This window comes from Brachyhypopomus gauderio, chromosome 4 (assembly GCF_052324685.1).
Source record: "Brachyhypopomus gauderio isolate BG-103 chromosome 4, BGAUD_0.2, whole genome shotgun sequence".
NCBI classification, from domain to species: Eukaryota; Metazoa; Chordata; class Actinopteri; order Gymnotiformes; family Hypopomidae; genus Brachyhypopomus; species Brachyhypopomus gauderio.
The window spans coordinates 11,858,101-11,885,778 of record NC_135214.1 but is presented as its reverse complement, the minus strand read 5'-3'; the positions used below and the strand labels follow the sequence as shown (position 1 = coordinate 11,885,778).

The window sequence follows — 27,678 nt, the reverse complement described above, 5'->3', positions numbered from 1 at the left end:
GGATTAATCTCAAACTTAACATTTCTTTCTTTTGATACCATTTTACTTTATGTGGAAAACTTAAGTTCGGATTTCTGTCATAAATGTAGTTGTACTTTTAGCAAAATACCACATTCACTACAGTAAGTGGAGTGGTTAAAAGCCTTCTTTTCTCTTTATGAATGAATTAAATTGATATTTATTTTCATTAAGTAGATAAAAAAACTTGGAAAATGCTAGAATCATCTCACACCAGATTCCTCTAGAAATCTATAGTTCTAATCTCATTATATGGCTTTGCTCCTCTGTTTTATGTATGCACTATATGGCATATGTGGTTGTTGTTGTTGTTAGGGTTCACACACACATAGTGTGGGAACCCTATTGTAATTGTTAGGATTTTTCTTTCTTATTCTTTGTCCCATTTTTTGACCTAAAACGTATTGTGCAGCCTAGACCGTAATGCCTAGAAACCCCAAACTTGGCAAAAAGGTTCAGTTACCCCCAAGGACCAGATTCCCATACAGGGACCCAAATTGGCCTGATGGTGGCGCTATAGCAGACCATATTGACTTTTTGTCCATATCTCCTACACCGTAGGTCCTAGAACCAAAATTCCAGTTCCTATACATTCCTTGACTAAATTCAATAGGACAATTAATATACAACCATTAAGCTCCGCCCACTTAGATTTCGAGTTAATTTGCATAATGTGCAAAATCACACACATTTTTGAGCACGAACTAGTCCCTGGATTTTTCACATACATGCACATATGTGGTATCAAAACGTTCAGAAGAGTCTGAACTTTAAAACGTATCCAACAAAAATGCTAATTTCTTCACTACCTAGTCAGTATAAGCCAATCAAATGAGGGGGCGTAAATTCAATAGTAAATTTTGCGCATATGGGGCTCTAACTTAAGAAAACTTGCATGTAATGAGATGGCACTTCACAAACAGCTTCCCTGTGAGGGTCTGGGGCAGCTCGCAGAGGTTGCCATACCTCACCTGCTAGGGGGCGCTATAACATGCAAAAATTTGCCCCATGCACTCAGATTGGCCGATCCACATGAAACTTGACAGACATCATCTATGGGCCTCTGGGAACCAGGTCCCAAAGCAGACATGCCATACTTCCAAAATGGCTGACGTAATCGGCCAATCCGTGATCGGCACGCGTTTGACAGGCTTACCATTGGTCGATCTGCACGAAACCTCTTGGGTGTGGACAAGTGCACGCCCCCTATGACATAATCCAGCCGGGTGTCGATTGGCCACTGGGGGGCGCTATTGCAAAAAAAGCAAGTGTATCCCCTACATAATTCCACTTGGGAACATGCAATTGGACTCTTTTGATTCCTTGCAGTAGTGCGAACAACTTTCCCATTACATGTCCTATTAAAAAATGCACAATTAATTTACAGTTAATAATAGTTTGAAATCATCACTTTTCATACTCCTCCTAGGATTTTCATACTATCATGTCAAGCAAAGTCTTATAATACTCTACAGAGTGTGAAATCAAAAAACAATCCAAAGATTTTGGATTTGAGGACACTTATACCTGCTAAATATTTTTTTAATGGACAGCATCGATACATATAATATTCATATTCTTAAAGCTCTTTCATATTTTACCCAATTCTGACCAAAATGCACAAGCCCATTCAGAATCCCATCCTGAACAAATTTGTCAAGTTTAATCTAAATCGGTTATCGTATGGCTCTACAGTGCAGTATTATATACAATGCATAAGAATGCATGTAAAGTCCCTCTGTCACCTTCTCCTTCTCACACGCACGCAAGCTGAAACTCACACTCTCACCCACATTCCCCCTCCCATCTCTGTGCCCTAAGTAAACATTGCTCTGGCTACCTAGATCTCTGTGTCTATTAACCAGGCACACACACATACAGGCGCAAGCAGGCCTTCCTATAGCATTCACAATGACACTTCCCTAGCCATACCCACCCATATCTCAGTGACTAACACATGCTCATACAAACTGATATTTGGCTTCTTTTTTGTCTCTCTCTCTCTCACACAAACACACAGACACACACACCTTTATACCTATATGTATGTATAGTTTCTATGTATACTTATGTATGTATGTATTAGTATATGTTGTCATAGTTTGAGTACATACACTACCACACACACACACACTTCTACCTAAATGTATGTATAGTTTGTATGCATATCTGTCCAGTCATAACAGTCATGTCAGTCCAGTCATGTCAGTCATTTCAGTCCAGTCATATCAGTCATGTCAGTCCAGTCATGTCAGACATAAGTCATGTCAGTCATATCAGTCATGTCATTACAGTCATGCCAGTCATGTCACTCATTCCAGTTATGTCAGTCATATCAGTCATATTACTTTTGTTCATCATGCCAGTGATGTCTTTTCAGTCATGCCAGTCATATCAGTTATGTCAGTCATGCCAGTCATGTCAGTCATGTAATGCCAGGCTTTGCAGACTACATTCATACTTTGAATACACGGGCAGTCATGTTAGGCGTGCAAGGTGTGCAAGGAGTGAATTAACAAAGCATAGTCTCTGGCACCCTCAATCTCTCTCTGTCTGTAATATACAGGCCCAATCATGTATAGACACATGCAGGCCTTCCTATATTGTTCACATAGATGCAGCCCTAGCCAGATGTGCTATTTCTGTGTCTCCCTTTCTGACACACGCAGATGTCATCACACACTATCTGTAGAGCACACACTGGCCAAACCCAAACAGCTTCTTTTCACTTTTAGGTCTAATCTTATTAGGGTTCACACACACATAGTGTGGGAACCCTATTGTAATTGTTAGCGTTTTTTAGGGTTCACACACGTAGTGTGGGAAACCTATTGTAATTGCTCGAATTTTTCTTCTTTTTCTTATTAGGGTTCACACACGTAGTGTGGGAAACCTATTGTAATTGTCGGGTTTTTTCTTCTTATTAGGGTTCACACACGTAGTGTGGGAAACCTATTGTAATTGCTCGAATTTTTCTTCTTTTTCTTATTAGGGTTCACACACACAGTGTGGGAACCCTATTGTAATTGCTGGTATTTTTCTTATTTTTCTTATTCTTTTGCCCATTTTTTGACATAAAATGCATCGTGCAGCCTAGACCGTAATGCCTAGAAAACCCAATCTTGGCAAAAAGGTTCAGTTAACTCCAAGGACCAGATTCCCATACAGGGACCCAAATTGGCCTGATGGTGGCGCTATAGCAGAGCATATTGACTTTTTGTCCATATTTCCTACACCGTAGGTCCTAGAACCAAAATTCCAGTTCCTATGCATTCCTTGACTAAATTCAATAGGACAATTAATATACAACCATTAAGCTCCGCCCACTTAGATTTCGAGTTAATTTGCATAATGTGCAAAATGACACACATCTTTTAGCGCGAACTAGTCCCTGGATTTTTCACAGACATGCACATATGTGGTATCAAAACGTTCAGAAAAGTCTGAACTTTAAAATGTATCCAACAAAAATGCTAATTTCTTCACTACCTAGTCAGTATAAGCCAATCAAATGAGGGGGCGTAAATTCAATAGTAAATTTTGCACATATGGAGCTCTAACTTAAGAAAACTTGCATGTAATGAGATGGCACTTCACAGACAGCTTCCGTGTGAGGGTCTGGGGCAGCTCGCAGAGGTTGCCATACCTCACCTGCTAGGGGGCGCTATAACATGCAAAAATTTGCCCCATGCACTCAGATTGGCCGATCCACATGAAACTTGACAGACATCATCTATGGGCCTCTGGAAACCAGGTCCTAAAGCAGACATGCCATACTTCCAAAATGGCTGACGTAATCGGCCAATCAGTGATCGGCACGCGTTTGACAGGCTTACCATTGGTCGATCTGCACGAAACCTCTTGGGTGTGGACAAGTGCACGCCCCCTATGACATAATCCAGCCGGGTGTCGATTGGCCACTGGGGGGCGCTATTGCAAAAAAAGCAAGTGTATCCCCTACATAATTCCACTTGGGAACATGCAATTGGACTCTTTTGATTCCTTGCAGTAGTGCGAACAACTTTTCTATTACATGTCCTATTAAAAAATGCAAAGTTTATTTACAGTTAATAATAGTTTGAAATCATCACTTTTCATACTCCTCCTAGGATTTTCATACTATCATGTCAAGCAAAGTCTTATAATACTCTACAGCAGGGGTCACCAAATGGCGGACCGCGGTCCGGATCCGGACCCGAACGTCGTCCTGTCCGGACCCAATCACATTCCTGATTAACTGGATACGGACCCAAATGCCAACGTTTTTTTTTTATTTTTACGGGAGACTAAATTTTAAACCGGAGCATTTATTTCAGGGCTACTGAAAAATACTCCGTGACGAGTGTTACGTTGCCAACTTACGTTCGCCCCCCCCCCCCCCCCCGTGACGAGTGTTACGTTGCCCCCCCCCGCAACAACTTGTGTTCGCCAACGCCGCCCCGGACCTCAGGTCAGAGCTATCTGCCAAAATTGGACCGCGGAAAAATATAATTGATTACCCCTGCTCTACAGAGTGTGAAATCAAAAAACAATCCAAAGATTTTGGATTTGAGGACACTTATACCTGCTAAATATTTTTTTTAATGGACAGCATCGATACATATAATATTCATATTCTTAAAGCTCTTTCATATTTTACCCAATTCTGACCAAAATGCACAAGCCCATTCAGAATCCCATCCTGAACAAATTTGTCAAGTTTCATCTAAATCGGTTATCGTATGGCTCTACAGTGCAGTATTATATACAATGCATAAGAATGCATGTAAAGTCCCTCTGTCACCTTCTCCTTCTCACACGCACGCAAGCTGAAACTCACACTCTCAGTCTCTCTCACACTCTTACCCACATTCCCCCTCCCATCTCTGTGCCCTAAGTAAACATTGCTCTGGCTACCTAGATCTCTCTGTGTCTATTAACCAGGCACACACACATACAGGCGCAAGCAGGCCTTCCTATAGCATTCACAATGACACTTCCCTAGCCATACCCACCCATATCTCAGTGACTAACACATGCTCATACAAACTGATATTTGGCTTCTTTTTTGTCTCTCTCTCACACAAACACACAGACACACACACCTTTATACCTATATGTATGTATAGTTTCTATGTATACTTATGTATGTATGTATTAGTATATGTTGTCATAGTTTGAGTACATACACTACCACACACACACACACACACACACACACACACACACACACACACTTCTACCTAAATGTATGTATAGTTTGTATGCATATCTGTCCAGTCATAACAGTCATGTCAGTCCAGTCATTTCAGTCCAGTCATATCAGTCCAGTCATATCAGTCATGTCAGTCCAGTCATGTCAGACATAAGTCATGTCAGTCATATCAGTCATGTCATTACAGTCATGCCAGTCATGTCACTCATTCCAGTTATGTCAGTCATATCAGTCATATTACTTTTGTTCATCATGCCAGTGATGTCATTTCAGTCATGCCAGTCATATCAGTTATGTCAGCCATGCCAGTCATGTCAGTCATGTAATGCCAGGCTTTGCAGACTACATTCATACTTTGAATACACGGGCAGTCATGTTAGGCGTGCAAGGTGTGCAAGGAGTGAATTAACAAAGCATAGTCTCTGGCACCCTCAATCTCTCTCTGTCTGTAATATACAGGCCCAATCATGTATAGACACATGCAGGCCTTCCTATATTGTTCACATAGATGCAGCCCTAGCCAGATGTGCTATTTCTGTGTCTCCCTTTCTGACACACGCAGATGTCATCACACACTATCTGTAGAGCACACACTGGCCAAACCCAAACAGCTTCTTTTCACTTTTAGGTCTAAAGGACCTTTTGGGCTTCCTTTTGCCTATTGAGGTCAAAATATGCCTATTTGTGTGTGAACCCGCCAATCGCCGCTTGCGGCTATATTTATTATTATTTTTCTACTGATAAAACGCATACTGCAGCCTAGACCGTAAGGCCCAGAGACACCAAACTTGGCAGAATGGTGTAGTCTCTTTGCGAGACCGTGCTAAAGTACAGACACCCACATTGGCCTGATGGTGGCGCTATAGCGCAGCCTTTTGCGTTTTGGTCCATATCTCCCACCCCTTAGGTCCTAGAAACAAAATTCCACTTCAGGTGGATTCCCTGGCTCCAGACAAACAAAAAAGCCTCAAGAACCATTAAGCTCCGCCTACTTAGATTTTTTGCTAATTTGCATAATATGCAAAACCTACTTTTTCCTACTACTCCTTGGTTTTTCATCGGATCACCACAACCTTGGTGTCAAAATATTCAGGAGAATCTCATTATCAACGTTGCTTAAAAACATTTTGAGATTTGCATACAGTCTGGTTGTCACATGTCAATCAATAGCTCCAAGGCGTGGCCAAATTTACTTAAACAGCCATATCTCAGCAACGCTTTGACGGATCTTCATAAAATTTTAACAGTTGTTAGGGCACATGACTCCGAGGTCATAGGTCAAAGCTGGCCACGATTGTCCAATAGGGGGCGCTATAACATGGGAAAAACTGTATCTCAGAAACCATTAGTCACATCAAGCCAAAACTTTACAGGCATCATCAGGGGCCCAAGTGATATCAAGACACACAATGATGACATCATCACTCAAAAAACATGGCCGCCATGAGCCAATTAATTTTTATTTGAAATAATTGGCCATTTCACAGACTTACCATTGGCCAAACAACATGAAACCTCACCACTGTGCATATCTCAGGACTATGTGTCATGCTGTGCAGTTTTAAAACATATGGCCACTAGGTGGCGCTATTTGTGAAAATCATGCATAACTCCTCCAAATTTTCACTTACGAACATGCAGCTTGTTTCATTTTATTCCTTGCAGTAGACCTGACAACTTTGCAATTACAAGTCCTATTAAAAAATGCATACTTTTGTCACATTCATCTATTGTTTGAAAATAGCTATTTACAAACTAGTCATAGGAATTTGATCCAATTATGGAAAAATTGCTATGACCATAATCAGTAGACTCTGTAGGTAAAAACTGCGTAAAAAAATGTTGGATTTTTATTTTTCTGATTGGTCCATTTTCCCATTATATCATTGTGGCCATGCCATATATGACCTATATTGCTATAACTCATAAACCATGTATGCAATCAATTCCCAATTTGAAAGGCTTTTATATCCTGAAGTCCTTGTGAGGTACGCCAAGTTTGGTTCAAATTGGCCTGTCGGGGGCGCTACAGTACCCAAAAACCTAAGAAAACATAAAAACTCATGCTGCAATCTTGTTATGCAGAATACAGACAAGTAATTGGTCTTGTATTGTCCAGATCAATAAGTTCTATAACATTGCAATTGCATCTTATAACAAAAAGTGCACTGCCTGACCAGAAATGAACCTTTTAATTCACCAAAATGTCATATTGCATTACTGAGATTAATGAGATATCAGTATGGTAGTACTTGGGCTCCATCTAGTGGCCAAACATCGGAACGGACTGAAAACTATTTCTCACATGAAATACCACACAAACACACACACAAAGCTGATCTCAGCATGTGATTTAGTTCTGTGATTTGAATCATTTTGCCAATACACATTATTTTGATCCTTTTTGGGCCTTTAGTGCCCCAATTGAACATTTTTTTGCACATTGATTTATTTGTGCATTTTTTCCACTCAAACAGCTTCTTTTGGGTCTAAAGGACCTATTGGGTCTATTGCCTATTGAAGCCAAGTGGCCTATTCGTGTGTGAACCCGCCAATTGCCGCTTGCGGCTATATTTATTATTATTATTTGTCTACTGTCAACGTGTCATTATTTTGCCAGCACCTAATACCATTGACCAAAATATGTATTTACCACCGTGACCATATTAATGAATAAATGTCCAAATTTATTAAATGGTTAATATAACAATTGATATAAAGAATAGCATATGGAATGATTCGGCTCAAAATGAAACTAAACCTATATGTAAATCTACTAATCTAACCAGAGGTATAATGGTAACAACAAAGAATAGAAAATTAAACAACAGCATCGAGTAATCAGCAATTGGCGACGGTCATGGGATTTAAATGGATTATATGGCTACTCTAAGATGTTTTCTAACTAGCTTAGGACCCAGGGATGGACACAAGGTCTTTAGAAAGAAAATAGGAAGGAGAAAGTTTGGGCAGGCTAATGGTAACAGTAATTGTTAAATCGGATTCTGGAAGAGAGAGAAGTTGTGAGGTACAGGTTGGCAACCCCAAAGCAGCATATGAACTTCTGAGCATCTTACTTCGAAGAAGAGGTGTGTTGTGAAGTGGACCAACCGGTGTGCGTTCATGGTTCGTTTCCTCCTGCAGTAGCTAAGGTCAGCGGAGCCGGTCTGCTCAAATCGCGAAAACTTAGCGGTGACGTCACAGTCATAACTGGAGGGCGCAGACAAACTGTGCAGATAACTTGACTAAGAAAAATGAGCTTGACTTGAAAGACTAGACGAAATGAAATTAAGTTTGACGACGACACGTAAAATAACGAAAATAAAATGTACTAAAGAAGAATCTTCTGTTGGACTCTGAGAGCTGTAGTTGCGGTCTTTTGGCATTGCTCCAGTGGACTCTGTGGTGTTCGGCTTGAGTCCAGCAAACTGTTGGTCGCGATGGTTTGGCGTGTTTCCAACGAGTTCGAGTCTCTGAGCCTAAGCGAGTCTGGCGCAAATGTACAAGTCCTTCCAAGCCTGCCAGGCTGCTTGAGGCTCCTTGAGCAAGGGTTTTTAACTTGCTTTTAGGGGCATCGTCGTAAGGCACTTTCTTGGTCATCATGTCATTGACCATTGGGCCTTGATTACTGAATATTCATTACCTCTGCCCAGAGAGGGAGAGGGGGGGAGAGCGAGAGAGAGGGCGTCTTTCCAGGTCCAGTTAATGACTTAACAGAAGATTAGCACAATTTGAAGACAAAGGGAATTCCCTATTCCCAAATAAATTTACTTACATACTCTGCCTAAATAAGTATTAGTTTGGTTCTATTAGTCTACATATTGAGCCATTTTTTATTTCCACTTTTGGACAATAAATGGCACATAATGCACAGACAGGCATGAATGTGAGGTCACATAAGCACACATGAAAATGATTACATTTGATGAGTAACATACAAACTAATACATAGATATGCATATGCCTAATATAGCACATTACATGATGATACTTGGTTATATATAAATTAGGGGTAGGACTCGATAAAAAAAAATTAGTTGAATTAATTAGAAGCTTTGTAATTAATTGAAATTTCAATATTTAACATGAGAAATATAAATTAAAGTTTGAATGATGAATAAATCAATGAACATAAGCATAAACTTGTTTATTTTTCGACCAGTCTACTACACAAACCAATAGATGAGTGCAGAAAACAGAGCAAACCAAAAATTCTGACCAAAAATGTTGTTAAATTTTGGGAGTTTTGCTCAGGATATTGGAAGAATAAGAACTGGAGTAAATCAGAAGATGTTTTTTAATACCATTTTAGATGGTAGACTTTTTCTATAATTTCCCAGGCCTCTGCCACAGCCATAAAGTCCTCTGCACAGGCATCTCCGTAGTGCCTAGAAGTGGTCTTCTGTATGCTCAAAGCAAATGACTGGATCTTCCATTCATCATCTATAATATGAGCTGTCACACCAAGATAATTCTTGTTGCTAACAGAGGTCCAGTGATCCCCAGTCAGAGCCACATTTGTGGCACTCTTCACAATAACCTGTTAAAGCTGCTGGATTTTCTTCGACATTTGTCTTTCTGGATGGCAGTTTGTAACTTGCATCAGCTGACGCAATTTGCAGCATTTACATTTACGGCATTTAGCAGACACTCTTATCCAGAGCGACTTACAAAGTGAAGCAATGCAGCACTTCTTGTAAGGATTTATGTTCAACCACAGAGAGCGGTCTACAGTCCACAGCAATCCATCTCGCCAGTGAATTGGTTAATTTGTCTGACATGGACTTTGACATTTTGTTTCTTAATTTGAACCCCGATATGTGGTCGAGTGTTGACTGGCGACACTGTTTGCTCGTACTACGAATACATTTAGCAGTTGTTATCATTACTGACCTGCACGTTAGCCCCAACATGTTTTGCATTGAGGTGGTAATGAAGGGTGGAAGTGCTCCTGTGATAAGCAAACTCCTTCCTGCATGAAGTGCAAATGACTATTTTTGTTTGTACTTCCATGTGGCAGTTTCTTATATTTAAATTTCCCATCCACCAGCGTAGCTTCTTGGTCAGGTAAATGTTCAGGTAAATGTTCCTTCCCCTGTTTTTTGGGGAGGTCCTTTGTACTACCACATATCGTTTCGGACAACACTGCAAAGAATGTGACGCAGCAAGTATAAACGCCTCCGCCGTTCGCGCAGGTTTAGGAGAACCAAGTTAGCCTAACCGCTAACGGCTGTGTAAGTGGTAAGTAACATTAAAGCAACGAAGAACCACAGTTAAGTAAATATTACCATGTGGAAGTCAGTTTAAACTCAGAAGAGTGTTTACCAGTATACCTGCCTTTCACTCACACTAACAGAACATATACTACAGAACTGAACTGTTTGGGGCAGTCTGCCGATTTTTATATGACTCAAAGAGCCAATCAGGAATAAGCAAGGAAATATCTTCACACGGTAAAGCAAAATGCATTTTTGTGATAGATTCAGAGATAATTTTAAAAATAGCCATTGCTTGCATTGTGCTTGGGGGGGCAAAGACACAATTTGGGGGGGCAATGCCCCCCTCTGCCCCCCCCCTAGCGCCGGCCCTGGTTGAAATGTTGTCAAATTTGGTGTCTTTAGAATGAGTTCGCTGAGTTGGTTACAGTAGGCTAGGTCCCAATTCCATGTACAGTTCGGATTTGGAGTTACAAAGATCTCTGAAATATTTGCATCTTCAGTTCTGGATTTTAACACAGGACTTCTGTAGGTTAGATAACGCGGTCTTGTGCTGAAAGGCATTATCATAAATATGAATCCTAAATGTTTTATTAAATAAATTTGCTATGCAGGAGCTAATACAGAATGCAGATGATGGAGAAGCTTCTGAGGTTGTGTTCATCCATGATGGGAGAAGATATGGTACTGACAGTGTGTGGACCTAGGGTTAGGGTAACCCTAACTCTCTCCCAAGCTAGGGAGATCAGATAAGGTCAGAATTATAAGCTTTGGGAGATGAAGACCATTGTGAATGTGGATTCATTAGAGCAGGGTTGCCCATTACGTCGAAGGAAGTGTGGGTAAATTGCATGACATTAAAAAGTAGTGGATGAATGACAGGCTATCGTCCTACTGGCTAAATTGCCAGTCATGTTGAGTGTGAATGAAGTTTTCGTTGAATCAGAGCTTGATGTCATGTACAGTAAATTTCAGGATGCATGGCTTGAAATGGCATTGTCTTTTGAATTTGCATTGTGTTAACATCGTTTTTTGATAACATTCAGGGGTAACAGTAGGTAAATGCTGCCAGGTGCAGTCCTTGAATTTGAGGAAGTTGGTCCTGGAACGTCATTTAAAGGTCCTTGAATTTGATGAATGAATGAATGAATGAATGTTCGATTTATATAGCGCCTTTCAGAATACCCAAGGCGCTTTACAATTTTCACACAGGTACAAGTCACAGACAACCAATCACACACACACCGGCGAGAAGCGGCAACCAATTGCGCACAGCGTACTCTCTACCGGTATCCACAGCCCCCTGGGGGACTGAATGGGGTGCAGGAAGGGGAGAGAGGACAGACCCTAGTGGCAGAGCACCATCCACCACTGGGCATACAAGTGCACACACACACACACACACACACACACACTACTTTTTTTATTGAACAGAGAGACACAGACACACACTCAAAGAATTTGTCAGGGACTGCCAATTTACCTAACCTCCATGTTTTTTGGACTGATGTTAACCAAGGTGTGGGAACCCTGTTGATCTGAATCGTACAAGACCCTTTATTTGTCTGTATTCTGCTTAACAGGATTGCAACATGAATTTTTATGATTTCTTAGGTTTTTGGGCACTGTAGCGCCCCCGACAGGCCAATTTTAACCAATTTATTTTTTGATACTGCAAGGAATCAAAATAATCAAGCTACATGTTCCTATTCATGATTTTCACAACATGAAGGAGTCCTGACACAGAGTGGTCAGGTTTCATGATAATTGGTCAATGTTAAGTCTGTCAAATGGCAAAAACCAATTAACTGGCTCAGGGTGGCTGAGGAGGTCATCAGTGTTTTGATACCACTTGAGCCCTTGATAATGCATGTAAAGTTTTGGCCTGATCAATGGTTAATGAGAAACAGTTTTTTCCATGTTGTGGCACCCCCTATTGGCTAAGCGAGGCCAACTTTGAACAGTGACCTCACATTCATATGCCCTATCAGCTTATCAAGTTTCATGAAGATTGGTGAAAGCATTGCTGAGATACAGCTGCTGAAGTAAATTTGGCCACGCTTTAAAGCAGGGCTAATCAACTGGCGGCCCGCGAGCCAGAACCGGCACTTTAATGAATTTGCACCAGCCCGCGGCCCATCTCCCCATAAATAATAAATATTTGATAAACCGCCGTAAAAATAAATAACATTTTATTTGCAACATTTTACGACACTGTGTGGCGCTTTACGCCATGTTGTGTCTCTATGTGGCACGAGTGTTACGTTTCCCCCCGTAAACAAATTACGTTCAAATTGCGTTCAAAAGTAGGTTTGACATATTATGCAAATTAGCAAAACATTTAAGTGGGCAGAGCTTAATGGTTGTATATTTATTTTAGCCAAGGAATGCACCGCAACTGGAATTTTGATTCTAGGACCTATGGAGTGGGAGATACGGACCAAAAAGCTAATTGGTGTGATATAGCGCCACCATCAGGTCAATGTGGGTCCCTGTCTATAATTCTCTCATTGCACATCTGATCTTTCTGGGCCTTACGGTCTAGGTTACAGTATGCGTTTTACAGGGGGAAAAATAATAATAAGAACAATTTTAGCAATTACAATAGGGTTCACACACGTAGTGTAAAAATATAAATATAATACCATTATTACCATATATAAATATACAACCATTAAGCTCTGCCCACTTAAATGTTTTGCTAATTTGCATAATATGTCAAACCTACTTTTGCCTACTAGTCCTTTTGTTTTTAATAAAGTCCTTTGTTTCTAATAAATACATTATTAGACATTCAGACAATACAGTGGTATTCATATCACTTCATTCTTTTGGTAGGACCTGCTCTTTATGCTTTCAATAATGCCGCCTTCTCTGAAGACGACTGGGATGGGATACAGAAAGCAGGAAGAAGTATCAAGCAGGATGATCCAACTAAAGTGGGGAGATTTGGGATTGGCTTCAACTCTGTTTACCATGTTACAGGTCTGTGCATGTTAATAAACCACCCAGGGTACCATACTGGTCTTTTAAAGGATTAATGCCATATTTACATTTGCATTTATATTTCTATATGTTAAAAAAAGAAAGAAAATACTAAATTTTGATTTTTTATTTTTTAGATTTGCCATGTGTGTTTAGTTCCAAATACCTTGCTGTTTTTGACCCTCAAAAGATGATGTTTGATGATGAACGGGAGGGCTATCGATGGTCACTGGATGACGAGGAAGACAGAAAGCACCTTAGAAAATATACAAACCAATTTAAGCCTTTTCAAGACATTGTTAATTTAGTCTTCAGTTGTTCTTGGGACAAAGTTATCAGTGACAAGTACTTCAAAGGAACACTTTTCCGATTCCCTTTGCGTGATGAACCTTCAGAGATTTCTGATAACCTCTACAACGACAAGAAGGTTGCACAGCTCTTCGACAGCTTCATTGCAGATGTGGACATTAGCCTTCTGTTTATGAGAAGTGTGTCATCCATTTCTATTATTCATATTGACACAAGGGGCACTGTCAATGTCAGGATGAAAGTTTCTGTGTCATCTTTACATCCTCTCCAAGAAAATGGGATGCTTGGTTTCCAAAGAGAGTATGTACGAGGTACAACTAGTTTTAAGACAGTGTCCTGCAGTTCACCATCAAAGGACGAAACAACAACAAAGTGGTTAGTGACAGCCTGTCATCTAAAAGAAGGATGTGTACCTGAGATTGATGCACTTGCTCTTAAGATGAGCTTTCTTCCTCAGGTTGATGTAGCGTTTCAATGTGATGAAAACAGAAGACTTGCCACTGGAGGTCTAAGCTGCTTTCTGCCTCTTCCAAACAATGAGGCAAATACAACTGGGCTCCCTGTTCACATTAATGCATGCTTTGGCCTTACAGACAACCGAAGGTACGTCAAATGGCAGGAGGATGACCAGAAGAATGATGAATCCGCCATGTGGAATGAACTGCTGGTGAAGGAAGTGTTTCTTCATGTGTATCTAATGATGATACAAAATGCAGTTCAATTGGCCAGAAAGTCCATACTGCCTGCCAGCATTGTTTACAACCTTTGGCCTGACCTGAGCAAGACAGAACACAGGGTTAGATGGCACAAAGTTGCAATGGATGTTTTAAAACTGTTGTTACAAAGCAAAGAAGTTGTTTGTCTTTCTGAAAATGAGACCAGATGGGTGGATATCTCAAATGCCATTTTTCCAAACAGCATTGCTGAAACACGCATGATGGCTGCTGTTGTCCGATTATTGATAGCAGAAGGAAAAAACCTTGTCACTGTACCTGACCATGTTTTGAAGGCAATAGAAAGAACTTTCCCAGAACCTGCCACACTGCAGTGGGTGACCCCATGTTTTGTCAGAACTGTGCTCTGCAAAACGGAGATTGCAAGGCTTTGTAAGGATGACAAACTGTCTCTCTTGGAGTTTGTGCTGAGTGATGGGAAGTATGAAGAGCTCTATGGTCTACAGCTTCTGCCATGTAGCGATGGAAGCTTCAGATCATTCACCAATAAGGAGGAGGACACAGCTTTGATTGACAGTGAAGAGTTTCCACGGTAAGGTTTGAATATATTGTTCACACACACAATTAATTTAAACTTTAAATTTAAAATGTGATGTGCAATAGTACTAGAATAAATATGTAAATTTTATTTCGAAGTGCAATAATATGTAAATGATTTTTTCTTAGTGTAATAATGTTAATGATCCTCTAGAGTGTTGTTGCCATTCTGTAAAGAGAGATTTTTGACTGATGATCTGAACAGCGACACAATCCATCACTTCAGACAAATGGCTGTGATAAGTATGTAAAGTGTTTTTAATTATTTCAAATGTATATTATATTTTCTTGTTATACAAGTTTTTTTGGTTTGTTGATATTTTTAAATCTTTGATGATGATTTAATGAATCAATAACTTATTAAAACTGAAGATTTTGGTGAAATGTAATGAAATGAAAACACTGGCAATTTGATTCTTTTCCTGTGTTCCAGACCCAGATTTGTATAGACTAATTAATTTGGATGCAAAGGATGTTGCCACACTTGCTAAGAAACACTTGCCCAGAGATTGGAAAGAGGCACAAGCTCATGTGAAATGGAATTCTGATAAACATGATCATCCACCTAAAACATGGCTGAAAGAATTCTGGAAATTTCTGAATTCTCACTGGGAGGAGTTAAAGGAATTCATTGGCATGCCATTAATCCCTATGGAACCACTTCAAAAAACAAGTAGTTGTACACTGTTAGCAAGACTGGAGAAGAATTCCACTTTGATATTCCAGACTAGCAGAGAGTCTACCTTACCAGACCAGATTAAGAAGGTGGTGCAGACAGTGGGAGGCACAGTCATTAAAAAGGATGATTGTCTCAAGCATCACGATATTGAAAACTATGTCCTGATAACTTCTCCAAAGAATGTTCTACAAGTCCTCTTGAACTGTGACAGAGACAAGGTCATCAGTGGCATCACTGCTGCTTCCCTTCATGAAAAAGAAGAGATAAAAACATATCTCTCTTCTTTAGAAAGTCTCTCTGATGCTGAGCAAGCTTTGCTGTCAGCTCTGCCTATCTTTCAACTGATGTCTGGAAAATTTGTTACTGTTCAGTCAAAACGGGCAGTTATTTTGAGGTCCAAGCCATCCATTCCAAATGATTTGCCTGTACCTGAGACGATTGTGCGGTGTTCAAATGAAGCTGACCGAAGATTACTGATGCTCCTGAAGGTTGATCTTCTAGATGCAGCTCAGTTGGCTCTTCAGATGGTGGACTGCATTGAGAGAAGGTTCTTCAGCAGTGAAGATGAGCAGAAGATAATGACCTGGATATTAACTCATGGAAGCATTCTCTTCTCACAAAGTGAGGAATTGCTCAGGAAAAGCAAGAATCTCTGTTTCATTAAGACAGGACAAGGAGAGCGTAAACAAGCATCAAGTGTATTTGATCCCACAAACAAGGTATTTCAAGATCTTTTGGGGGAAGATTTTTTTCCACCACCAGTTTATAGAACCCCTTTGATGCTTCAGAGCTTGAAACACCTTGGCCTACAGGTAAAAGAAGAACAGATTTCCTCAGAAAATGTACTTCATGTTGCATCACAAATCCAAAAACTCCATGTTCACTCACGAAATAAGGCATTTAAAAAGGCAGATGTTCTTGTAAAAGTGTTGAACAGAAACAATTTACTCTCAAAGTTCTCAGATAAGGAGAGAGAAGACCTTATTCAAATGCAATGGGTGCCATGTGACAATCCAAATACACTGAATGTTGGGGGCAATCAGAAGAAGGGTCTATACAAACCAACAGAAATAAGGTCTTCAAGGTATTCCCCAATTGTGGGACATGTCATGCCACTTACCGGAGAGTTAAGTGAGACCATTTGTGAAAAACTTGGCCTTCTCCCCCCCCCTCCAGCTGAAAAGGTCTTGGAGAACCTGTGTGTCTTGGGATCAATTGCCATGGTCAAGGCCAACCCAGATTCAGATTATGAATTTAAAAACAAATTACACAGCACTTACAAATTTATGCAAGAAAACATTGAATATTTCAGAGGAGAGATTAATAAGAAATGCACCGCCTGGCTCTGGTGCCAGAATGAGTTTGTCTCACCTCGGGACATAGTGCTGTCCTACCCAGCTGAACTGGATCTGTCCCTTTACATCAGAAAAGTGCCCCAAGAATTTTTACAATATGACAAACTGCTGAAAGAGTTTGTTGTAAAGGAGACACTCTCATATGAGGAGATCGAAGAGATATTCCATGACATAAAACAAAGCATTGATGACCGAGACCCACCTTATGGAGAGCCCTCTGAACTGAAGGTGTCCATAGCCATCCTTGATTGGATGCGAAAAAATGAAAAGCTTGTTAGTGTCGATACCCCGGTCCCTGTCAGAGCACCAAACCAGAACTTCAGTCTACAGCCATTGAAGAACACAGTGTTCTGTGACATCAGTGATGAAGGGTTAGATGACCTGAGACAAGACCAAGAGGAATTCCATGTTATTCATGAAGAAGTACTAAGTGTGACTGCAAAATGGCTGAAGATTCCTTTGCTAAGTACCCGCATCTTGAAACCACAGTTCATAAGAGTTGATGAAGAGTATTCAGGAATTGAGCAGTGTGGACAAGCTGAGCCAATCACCCAGAGAATTAAAAACATTCTGAAAGAGTACGATGAGGAAAGTGACATTTTCAAAGAACTCCTACAAAATGCAGAAGATGCTGAGGCAAGTACCTGTGCTTTTCTCCTTGACTTCAGAACACAACCTCCTGACGGCCTCATCGATGAAGGAATGGCCTTGTGTAATGGACCCTGTCTTTGGGCCTTTAATGATAAACTTTTCTCTGATGAAGACTGGAAAAACATCGTCAGAGTTGGATCTTCCTCAAAAGAAAACAAGATTGAGAAAATTGGTCATTTTGGACTTGGTTTCAATGCTGTTTATCATGTGACAGATATTCCATCTATTTTAAGTGGAAAAAGCCTTCTCATTCTTGACCCAAATGTCACCCACCTGGAGAAGCACATACACAGCAAAGCAAATCCTGGAATCAAACTTGACTTATTCCAGGAGCGGCTGTTCAGGAGATTTCCTGGACAATTCCGATCCTACCAAGGGATTTTTGATTGTGATCTGTCAAGGGCTAATCATATGTTTTACAGTGGCACTTTGATTAGATTACCATTTCGCACTCCAGAAGAAGCGCTTAAATCAGAAATTAGTTCAAAGGTGTACGACAAGGAGCGCATAAATGCCTTTCAGAAACAGTTGACTGGTGATTCTCAAAATCTTCTGCTATTTCTTAAGAACATAAAATCTGTGCCTGTTCAGATAATTTCTGATTATGCTTTCACACCACCGCTACAAGAACAAATTCAGGAATTATACAAATTCACCAATGAGGTAGTACGTTCCATTAAAATTACAAATGAAATGCACCTCCAAGAAATCAGGAACACTTTGGAAAACCTTGACTCAGGATACCAAAGGATTGTTGATTGCTTCACAGCATGCATTGCTAAAATAATTCATGAGAATGTTGGGACATCCAGTCTCCAGTATTGGCTTCTCTACTCATGTCTTGGAACTAAAGATTCAATGAGAATGTTTCAGCGAGAAGTACAAGAGTGCAAGTTTTCCTTGCCAGTTGGAGGAGTTGCTGTACCTCTACAAAGAGAAGCAGAAAATGTTTGGTCCCCTGATGAACGCTGTGTGGTTGGGCAGGCTTTCTGTTTCCTTCCTCTTCCCATTGAGACAGGCCTCCCAGTTCATATCAATGGGTCTTTTGCAGTCTCGTCCAACAGGAAAGCTCTCTGGGAAAGTGGTACAAAAATGGAGTGGAACAAAGCATTACTCCAAGATGCTGCAGCTACTGCCTACATCACCACACTGCTCGAGCTGAAGAACATGGCCCAAAATGGGAGTCTTCGAAATTACACGTACTACACATTCTGGCCTAATGGTGAAAGCGTAGGTAAAGCATTTCAACCTTTGGTTCATGCCATTTATTCAGCAGTTGCACAGAACACAAATGACAAATCTCTCAAACTTTTTAGTAACGGACAAACGTGGTGCTCAATTGACAATGCAAGATTTCTGGATCCAAATATTGTAGAAAATGAAGCAGTTGGAGAAGTTGCTCTGAAAGTCTTTCTGAATGACACAGAATCCAGCTACTGTACTGTTTCTTTGCCATCATGGGTAAGAAATAGTTTCATTCGCTGTGGTTTCACTGAGGTAATAAAGGAGAGGACATTTCACTGGGTTGAATTTTATCAAGTAGTTTTCAAAAACTTGAATAACTTGGATGCACACTGTAGAAATTCTCTCATTTTGAATGCTATCGACTTGCATAACCAGGAAGTTGATGAATTACTGAAAAGTAATCCATGCATTCCAACACAGAAAGATGGCAAACTTCAGTTCATCAGCAGACTTGTAAACCCTCATGGGAAGGTAGCGTGCCTGTATAAACCAGAAGAAGGGCGCTTTCTTGATGATTGCCAACAAGACTACTGCACACCAAAACGAATCCAGCGACTGTTGGGTTTGGGAATGCTGAGTCACACTCTCACAGTAGAGGAAGTTGTAGAGAGAGCAAAGACAGTTTCCAAAGTTTGGGACCAGGATAGAATAAAAGCACAGGGGTACCTTCATTGTCTCTTTGACTGTATGAAGGGATGTCTTCATGATGTCAGTTCTCCATACTGGGAAGCACTGCCACATGTATCATTTCTTCCAGCTCGGATTATTGATCAGGACAATAATGCCATGGTTGTCCTTAAAAAGCCATCTGAAGTGTACAGTTACAGGTGCTACAACTTGGTAAACAGGACTGAATTCTCTGTTGACCATTCATATCTGCATATAAAGCCAGATGACCCCCTCCTCACAAACCTGGGGGTGAATGAGAGTCCTCCAGTTGAGACAGTGCTCAAACAACTGAGGGAGGTCCATGATCGTTGTCATGCTGTTGAAAAGTCTGAGCTCCTCCAAGTGGCCCAGAGTTCCTATGATTATCTCAATAAGCATTTGGTTGAAGATGGTGATCCAACAGGTATAATTACACATGCACAATCAATGCCATTTGTTTTTATCGAAGACCACTTTGTAAATGTGCAGTCAGTGGCCAGGAATGGTGAATTTGAGGGAAAACCATACCTGTATGTACTCCCACCCTTGTTCTCCAAATATGAAAATCTCTGGAAATGTGTTGGCATCAAAGAAAAGTTTTCTGCAGACCAGTTTACTGCTGTACTTGAGAAAATGAGTACTGCACCCGGCCCACTTTCAAAATCAGACCTTCATATCTGTTTCTCCATAGTTACTAAAGGATTGTATGAGTCTAAAGAAGAAAAGGTTCAAGATTGTCTCCTACCTGATGAACAAGGCATGTTGACATTTGCAAGTAAACTCAACTTCAACGACAGTCCATGGATGCCAGTGGAAGCTGGGCTAAAATTCTGCCACGAACTGATACCACGGAGTGTAGCGTGTTATTTTGGCGTAATCACAACAAGACACCACACAATGATCAACCATAGAGTTGCAGGGTTTTCTCCTTTTACTAAAGAGTTTGGACAACGGGAGAAACTCGCCGTTCGAATAAAAAACATAATTAATGCATATCCATCTAAGAAAGATATTCTTAAAGAACTCCTTCAGAATGCTGATGATGCAGGGGCAACAGAAATCCACTTTGTATGGGATAAAAGAATACATGGCACCACAAAAGTATTTGGAGAAAAATGGAAGTCACTTCAAGGCCCAGCACTGTGTGTGTACAACAACAGAAAATTCTCTGATGAGGACCTGCAAGGCATTCAGCATCTAGGGGAAGGAGGAAAACATGGCACCTTGGGAAGAACTGGGAAATATGGACTTGGTTTTAATTCGGTTTACAAGCTGACTGATTGTCCTTCTGTATTAACTGGTGATGAACATCTCTGCATATTTGATCCTAATCTAAAATATGTGGAAAATAGTACAAAAGAATCACCAGGCTGCATGTATTCAATGGAAGCAACATTCAAAGAGACTTTCAAGGATGTTTACTTAACTTTTCTTCCTGACAAATTTGCTCTTAAGTCTGGAACAATGTTCAGGCTTCCCCTCAGGACAGAGAAAATGGCAGAGGAATCTGAGATATCTCGAGTTGTCATTAGCAATAATGAGATGAAAGAACTTTCCCAGTCTTTGACTGGAGAGCCCGATGGACTGATTCTCTTCTTGAAGCACATCATAAAAATACAATTCCATGAAATCAACGAAGATGGCACAGAACAGAATTATTTTCTAGTTCAGAAAAACATCCATGAGAATAGCATAGAGGAAAGGGAACATTTCCTTAACCATGTTCAGAAGTGTCTCAAAACTGGAAATGCAATTCCACATCAAACAATATATAATGTGCAGATCTCTTCTGGCAAAAAGAAGAGCCAGTGGGTTGTTGCAGAGCAGTATGGCTCCTTCAAACATATCCATGAGAGACGAGAAGGAGAAAGAGGAGAAGAAGGAGAAAGAGGAGGAGAGGGAGAATGCCTCTCAAATCTCAAAGTCCCTCAAGTGGCTCTGGCTGCTTGTTTGGGCACAAAACCAAATGAGACGGAATTTCATGGACGAGCATTTTGCTCTCTACCACTGCCAGTCCAAACTGGTCTTCCTGTCCATGTAAATGGAAACTTTGAAGTGGATTTTTCTAGAAGAGATTTGTGGAAGGAGGATGCTGAGAGTTTAAAAACAGAGTGGAATCGATCACTGAAACTAAACTCCATTGCACCTCTGTACGCTGACCTCCTAACACATCTCTGTACAACATTTAAAATGGATAAACCCCGCTGTTTAACTCTTCTCTCATCAGATCTGGACTTTAATTTCAGATATTGTCCATCTGTGTCTAAACAAGTTTCTCCAATTTGGCATGAAATGATCGTTGAAGTCTACAAGTCAATCAACAAACGAAATCTTCCTGTGATCCCTGTTCTAAAAAGAGAGGGAAAGGATCATTCACATTCCTCAGATCCCAAGTACAGAGTTACCTGGTCCAGTATCTCAAAACCAGATTCAACAGATTCACCTCATTTCATGACACGTGACCCTGATGGCATCCTCCAAATTTTAGAGCAAGCTGGAATGAAGTTGGTACCATACTCGTCAAAAATGGAAGAAATTAAAGAGAGTTTTAAAACAGCTGAGATAAAAGTCTTTGAAGTTGTGCCTTTATCCGTGATTACATATTTGAAGAAAAAAGCACTGAATGATCCCTCAAAAAGTTCTGATGATTTACCTTTACCGATTAACCAGACTTTGGTAAAAGATAAACGAAGTTGTTCAAAGATCCTGGACTTTTGTCTAAATACTGAAAAAAAGAAATCCTGCTCTGATGAACTTAATGGGCTCCCTCTCCTTCTCACTCAACATCAGATGTTAATGAAGTTCGACTCTGACACACCAAAGCTAATCTCAAAATTTTGCCAAATATTTCATGGACATGAGGCTGAATTTGCAGACTTTGTTGTTAATAATAAGCACATCAAAATTTTACAAGAAGGTAAATACATTGAAAAATTGTCTATCTCAGTAGCAGCAAAGATTTTGAAACCAGTTCTGCAGCAACTGCTCCAACGGTTACCCTGTAATGAGATGAATGGACTTCATATGGCAGACACAGATGTGATCACATGGTTGAAAACACTCTGGGCGTTTTTTGAGGATCAACTCAAAGGGGATTCAAAAAACATAAGTGACGCCCTAAGTGAAGTTAAAGCCCACTTCCTTGACAGCCCCATTTTGCCTGTTATTTGCCCTAGTCAAAACAACACCTGTTTCCTACAAACAATCAGGAATCTACAAACTGTTGTTCAGGATCCTGACAATAACATGTCTTCCACTCTCATCAAACTCGGATTCATGGCAATAGATCATAATTTCTTCCTAGGTCTTTATCAGGTTCAACATTACTATGTAGTGCCAGAACTCCTAAATATCGGCGACACCACTTCTGTTTTGAAACAGTTGTATTGTGTTCGTGATTCAAAGTTTGAGGTACTTTCTGGTGATGAATCTGAGAACCTTCAATTTTTCTTGCAATCTGGGATCAGCTCCTCCAAGAACACAGATGAGTATGAAAGAATGCTCAAGACCTTGCCCTTGTTTGAGACAATATCTGGAAAACGTCAGAGAATTAATTTGCAAAGAAATGTGTTCATACTTAAAACTGAATTTGACAGAACGTTTCCAGAATTGTACACGTTGCATGACATGAACACAATTTTCCTTAAGGATACTGCAATAAACCACCAATTGTCACAACATCTAAACATCCCAGTTTTAGGAGATTTAGAATACTGTGTACAATTCATGCTTCCCTCTGTGAACAGCCTGATGTGGACCCAGCTTCTTGATTTAGTAAAACTCATAGTGGAACTGAGACAAAAATCTAACTACAAGGAGTATAATAACACTATTGCCTCAAAATTGAGAAATGTCAGATTCATTCATGATGATCATGGCTGCATTCAGATGGCCTCATACTTCTTTGATGACAAAGTAGACCTTTATAAGGTTATGCTTCCAAAAGAGAGGTTTGTGCCAAAGGGATTTTGGGGGTTGTTCAAAGATTCAAGTACTCAAGCAAGGTGCTTTCTGAAGGAACTTGGACTGAAACATAAGGTGTCGGAAAAGGAAATAACTGAATTCGCTCATCAAATTGAATCTGATGCCAGTAAAACTGATCTGCAAGTACTTAAACACAGATCCTTAACATTGCTTAAGACCGTTCTGAGTAATGATAAAAAATCGAATTTTCTGCAAGCAATTGCACACATAAAATTCAATTTTCCTGTGCAAATTGAGTCAAGACTGTGTGATTATCACAAAGCTTTTGCTGAAGAACGAGAAGTTGTAGCCATTAAAGGATCACTGCTGGAGAAAGATCCTGCTCATCAATGTCTCATATGGACTGCCATGCCCATATTACCCTCTAAAGACTACTCTGTAAATCAGCTAGATGCCCTGAAGGGTGCAGGTGCGTTTGATAACCCCAACTCTGAACATATTGTGCAGAACCTCAACAATATCTGTGCTTCTCAATGCAAAATAGAAATGCTAATAGACACAAGAGCTAGAGTGTTCAGTAGTGTATATGCATACCTACAGTCAGTTGACCTTAACACATCTGAGCTGGCTGTCCTCCCTGTTGTACTCACCGAAAATGACACACACCTTGTGAAACCTAGCCAGGCAGTTTTCACACTTCGTAATGCTCCGGAGTTTAGGCCCTATTTGTATGTCGTTCAAGCAAAAAATATGATCTATGCAGAATTCTTCAAGAAGATCGGTGTTAAAGAAAAGGCCAGTGCCTCACAACTCTGTACGGTACTCCAGGAAATTTACTCCGAGACTCATGACAAGGAAACACTTCAGCCAAACCAGCAGAAAACGGTCCAGCGTGCTGTCCAGGAGCTTTTCTGTCTGCTTAAGGAGGAGCCAAAAGCACATGACCAGATCAACACGCTGTATCTCCCATCAGCAGATGGGAAACTTTATCAATCTCACACACTGTTTTTCAATGACACTGTCTTCCAAGCCAAAAGATTGGAGAACTCCCTAGAAACAAAACTGAAGCTACTTGTGAAATTAAACCAATGCCACCTTGGTAGTGACCGCTATGAACATTTACATCTATTGCACCTGCTGCCCCAGGACATTCGCCCCAAATTCCTCTCTTGGGTAATTTCTGAGAGCCTAGCTGGTCCACACGTGGACCACTGTGATAATGGAAAGGCATGTGATTTTAGTGGCTGGTTTGAAAAACACTTGTCTTCTCGTGAATTTCTCCATGGTCTTATCTGTTTGATTAGAGAACAGAGTAATGGTACCATTACACAAAAAGATGCTGCATTGATGTGTCAAAGAGCATTTGGTAGAATACAAATTGTATGTTGCAGAGACCTCCAAACTGAACTTTTATTAAACCAGGAGCCTCTTGTGGGAACCACGACAGAAACGCAGGTCTATGTGAAGAAACAGCAAGATGGTTGCATCTTCTATTTGAAACACAATGACAGCAAGGCTGCCAAAGTAGTGACTGAAGTCAACTTTCATCTATCGAGAGAAATCAATGGTCTTCTTGAAAACACCCTGGACTCTTTAAAGCTACGAGTGCTTGAACAGCTTTTGTTATGTGATTATATGGAGGACATTGAAAGAACCTTGCAGCAACATGGAATCTTTAACAGTGTGAGTGAAGAAGCACTTGGTGTCTGTCCAAGTCCTGGAAGTCCTGTACCAGAAGAGTGGTATGATTCCCTTGATATGCACCCCCTCAACAGTTTTGAAAAGGGTGAATATGTAGCTTTCAGAAAAGATGAATCAAAAATTGAATACTTTTTTGCCATTGTGGTAGAATATGTGGATGTGTTATCAGGATCTGTGAGGCAAATACCCTCAAGGTATAAAATACAGGTTGGGATTGATGAGTGCATTGAAGTAAGTTCTCTAGATCTCTATCAGTTTAAGAGAGAAAATGAATCGGCTCTGGTCACAAATAGCACCTGCACTGAAATAGACATTTTGCCAGTGGATGGACCCTCACAGGAGAGGCCCAAACCACATAATCTGGAGGAGGCCAAAAGAGCGATAGACCAGGTCTTAAAGGACATCTGGGACATGTCAAATGAGGACAAAACAAAGGCCATTAGACGCCTTTACTTAAGATGGCATCCAGACAAGAACCTGGACAACACAGATCTTGCAAATGAAGTTTTCAAATATTTGCTGAACAAAATTGATGAGCAAAACAGAGGATGTTCTCAACCCCATACATACTCCTACTGGAATGACTTCACACATTACTACTCCAGATGGAACAACGAGGCCAGGTCTCATAGAAGGGGCCGACAGCAATTCTATCGAAATCGTTACAGATATAATTTTTCGTCACCTTACCCAGAAGCCCCAAGACCAGACCGAGAGGAAGCTAAGCGCTGGTCCAGACAGGCCCAGTGTGATCTGGCTGCTGCGCATAGCGAGGCTGACGGAAGCCCAGAGTGGCGCTTGTTCAAAGTGCATCAGGCAGTGGAAAAAGCCCTCATCGCTACGGAGTACCGGAGGAATGGAAAACACCCCAGCAACGCCTCCATCACAAACCTTGCACAGCAGGCATCCCACTATGCCCCCTACCTGAGTGATTTACCCAGTACTTTGACCCAGCTCAGGGCTCTTGGTGTGGATGCAAAGAAAACGCAGTACCCAGACCACCATCCACGACCCCACATCCCAAACGGACGGTTCAGATCTGAAGACGCAAAAAAGGCAGTCGACATGGCAACGGAACTGCTGATGAAACTGGAGGAGTACATTACAGAATGATTACGTTTAGAGTTAAAATAGAAACTTTAGTGCCATGTTTTGTTCTGCTTCTTGGTTTTGAACATAAAACAGCAGAAATTGAAGCATAAAAAATGTTAATTCATTTGACTTTTTTGTTTTTTTCCTCATAAATTCCATAATCCAGAATAATTTTATATCATTTCACATTACAAATCTACATATCCTTTTTCAGATCTACATCATATCCTCTTAATCATTACACATTTTTTAATTGTTCGTGTTAATATTCTGGTTTTCTTACAGATGTTCTTTGTAGTGCTCTTCAGACAATAAAGTTTGAACACATTTGTAAAGTCACGAAGTTGTACCGTTTTTTTCATCTTGAGTACTGTATACAAATGCTGACATGTATAATGCCTGCCTTCAATTCATATAATAACACTCCACTCTTCATGCAAGAATGTGAGTCACCATCAGTCCACTAAAAGCAACTTATTTGTTAAGTATTTTATGGTGTGCTGAATTATAACAGCATATTTAGCAGTGTAAAAAAAAAACAAAAGCAATTTGTAAGTCGCTCTGGATAAGAGTGTCTGCTAAATGCCATAAATGTAAATGTAAAATCCTCCAAAACACAGCATTACAAATAAATCATGTTTAGTTTGAGTTGAATTTTGGCTACTTTGCCTGAGAAACGTATGAGACCTTCTGTAAAAAAATATTAAATCTGAAGTGGAATCAGATTCTGCAATATGGCAATGACCCACAACATACCAGTAAATCCACCAAGGACTGGCTGAGAGTCCTATAACAGCCACATCAGAGCCCAGATCTTCATCCCACTGAGGTGCTGTGGGGTAACTTGGTGGGGGTGGGGGGCTGTACATGCAAGAAACTCCTCAAACTTCTCACTGTTGTTTGCTGTGAACTCTGCATTGGGGAGTGGGGAAATATTCCTGAGAGCTATGCCAGAGAAATTGAGATGGCTACAAGGAGAGCCTCACTGACGTTATTTCAGCCAAGGGGAGCAACTCTACCTATTACATTTACATTTACATTTGAAGACTCTTTTCGAGTTCCGGTTCCGGTCGAGAGTTACGCTGTGCGCTTGTTTGCTGCCGCTTCTCGCTGGATCTTCTTCTATCTTCTATTTTGATTTTCTTTTTTGGGCTACTTTACTATTGGACTTTACAGGACTTGTTCCTCAACCTCTGGATTTTGTTTACTCTGGTCATCTGCTCTGAACTGCTCTGAAATACTGCCATAGCTCTGCCTGCTCTATGGTGCCATCTCTAACCTTTGGTTAGCCGGCAATTCACCGGCTATTGTTGCTATCTGCGAGCCTGCCTGCATGTACCATCCCTGTGGCTCTGGTAAGACGAGTGAATATTTTCATTCTTGTTGCCAT

At 40.5% G+C, this 27,678-nt stretch overlaps 1 protein-coding gene across 1 annotated transcript in view; it reads left to right on the top strand.

Annotated features, from left to right (window-relative positions):
• sacs2 (sacsin molecular chaperone 2) overlaps positions 1 to 26,642 on the top strand; it is a 35,025-nt gene extending 8,383 nt beyond the window's left edge. Inside the window, exons 5-8 of the mRNA XM_077002221.1 lie at positions 13,267 to 13,413; positions 13,551 to 14,988; positions 15,148 to 15,236; positions 15,427 to 26,642. Of these exons, the coding sequence (XP_076858336.1) occupies positions 13,267 to 13,413; positions 13,551 to 14,988; positions 15,148 to 15,236; positions 15,427 to 26,309 (12,557 nt within the window). The 3' untranslated portion in view covers positions 26,310 to 26,642. The remainder of the gene's footprint in view (positions 1 to 13,266; positions 13,414 to 13,550; positions 14,989 to 15,147; positions 15,237 to 15,426) is intronic.
• The last annotated feature ends 1,036 nt before the right edge of the window (positions 26,643 to 27,678 follow it).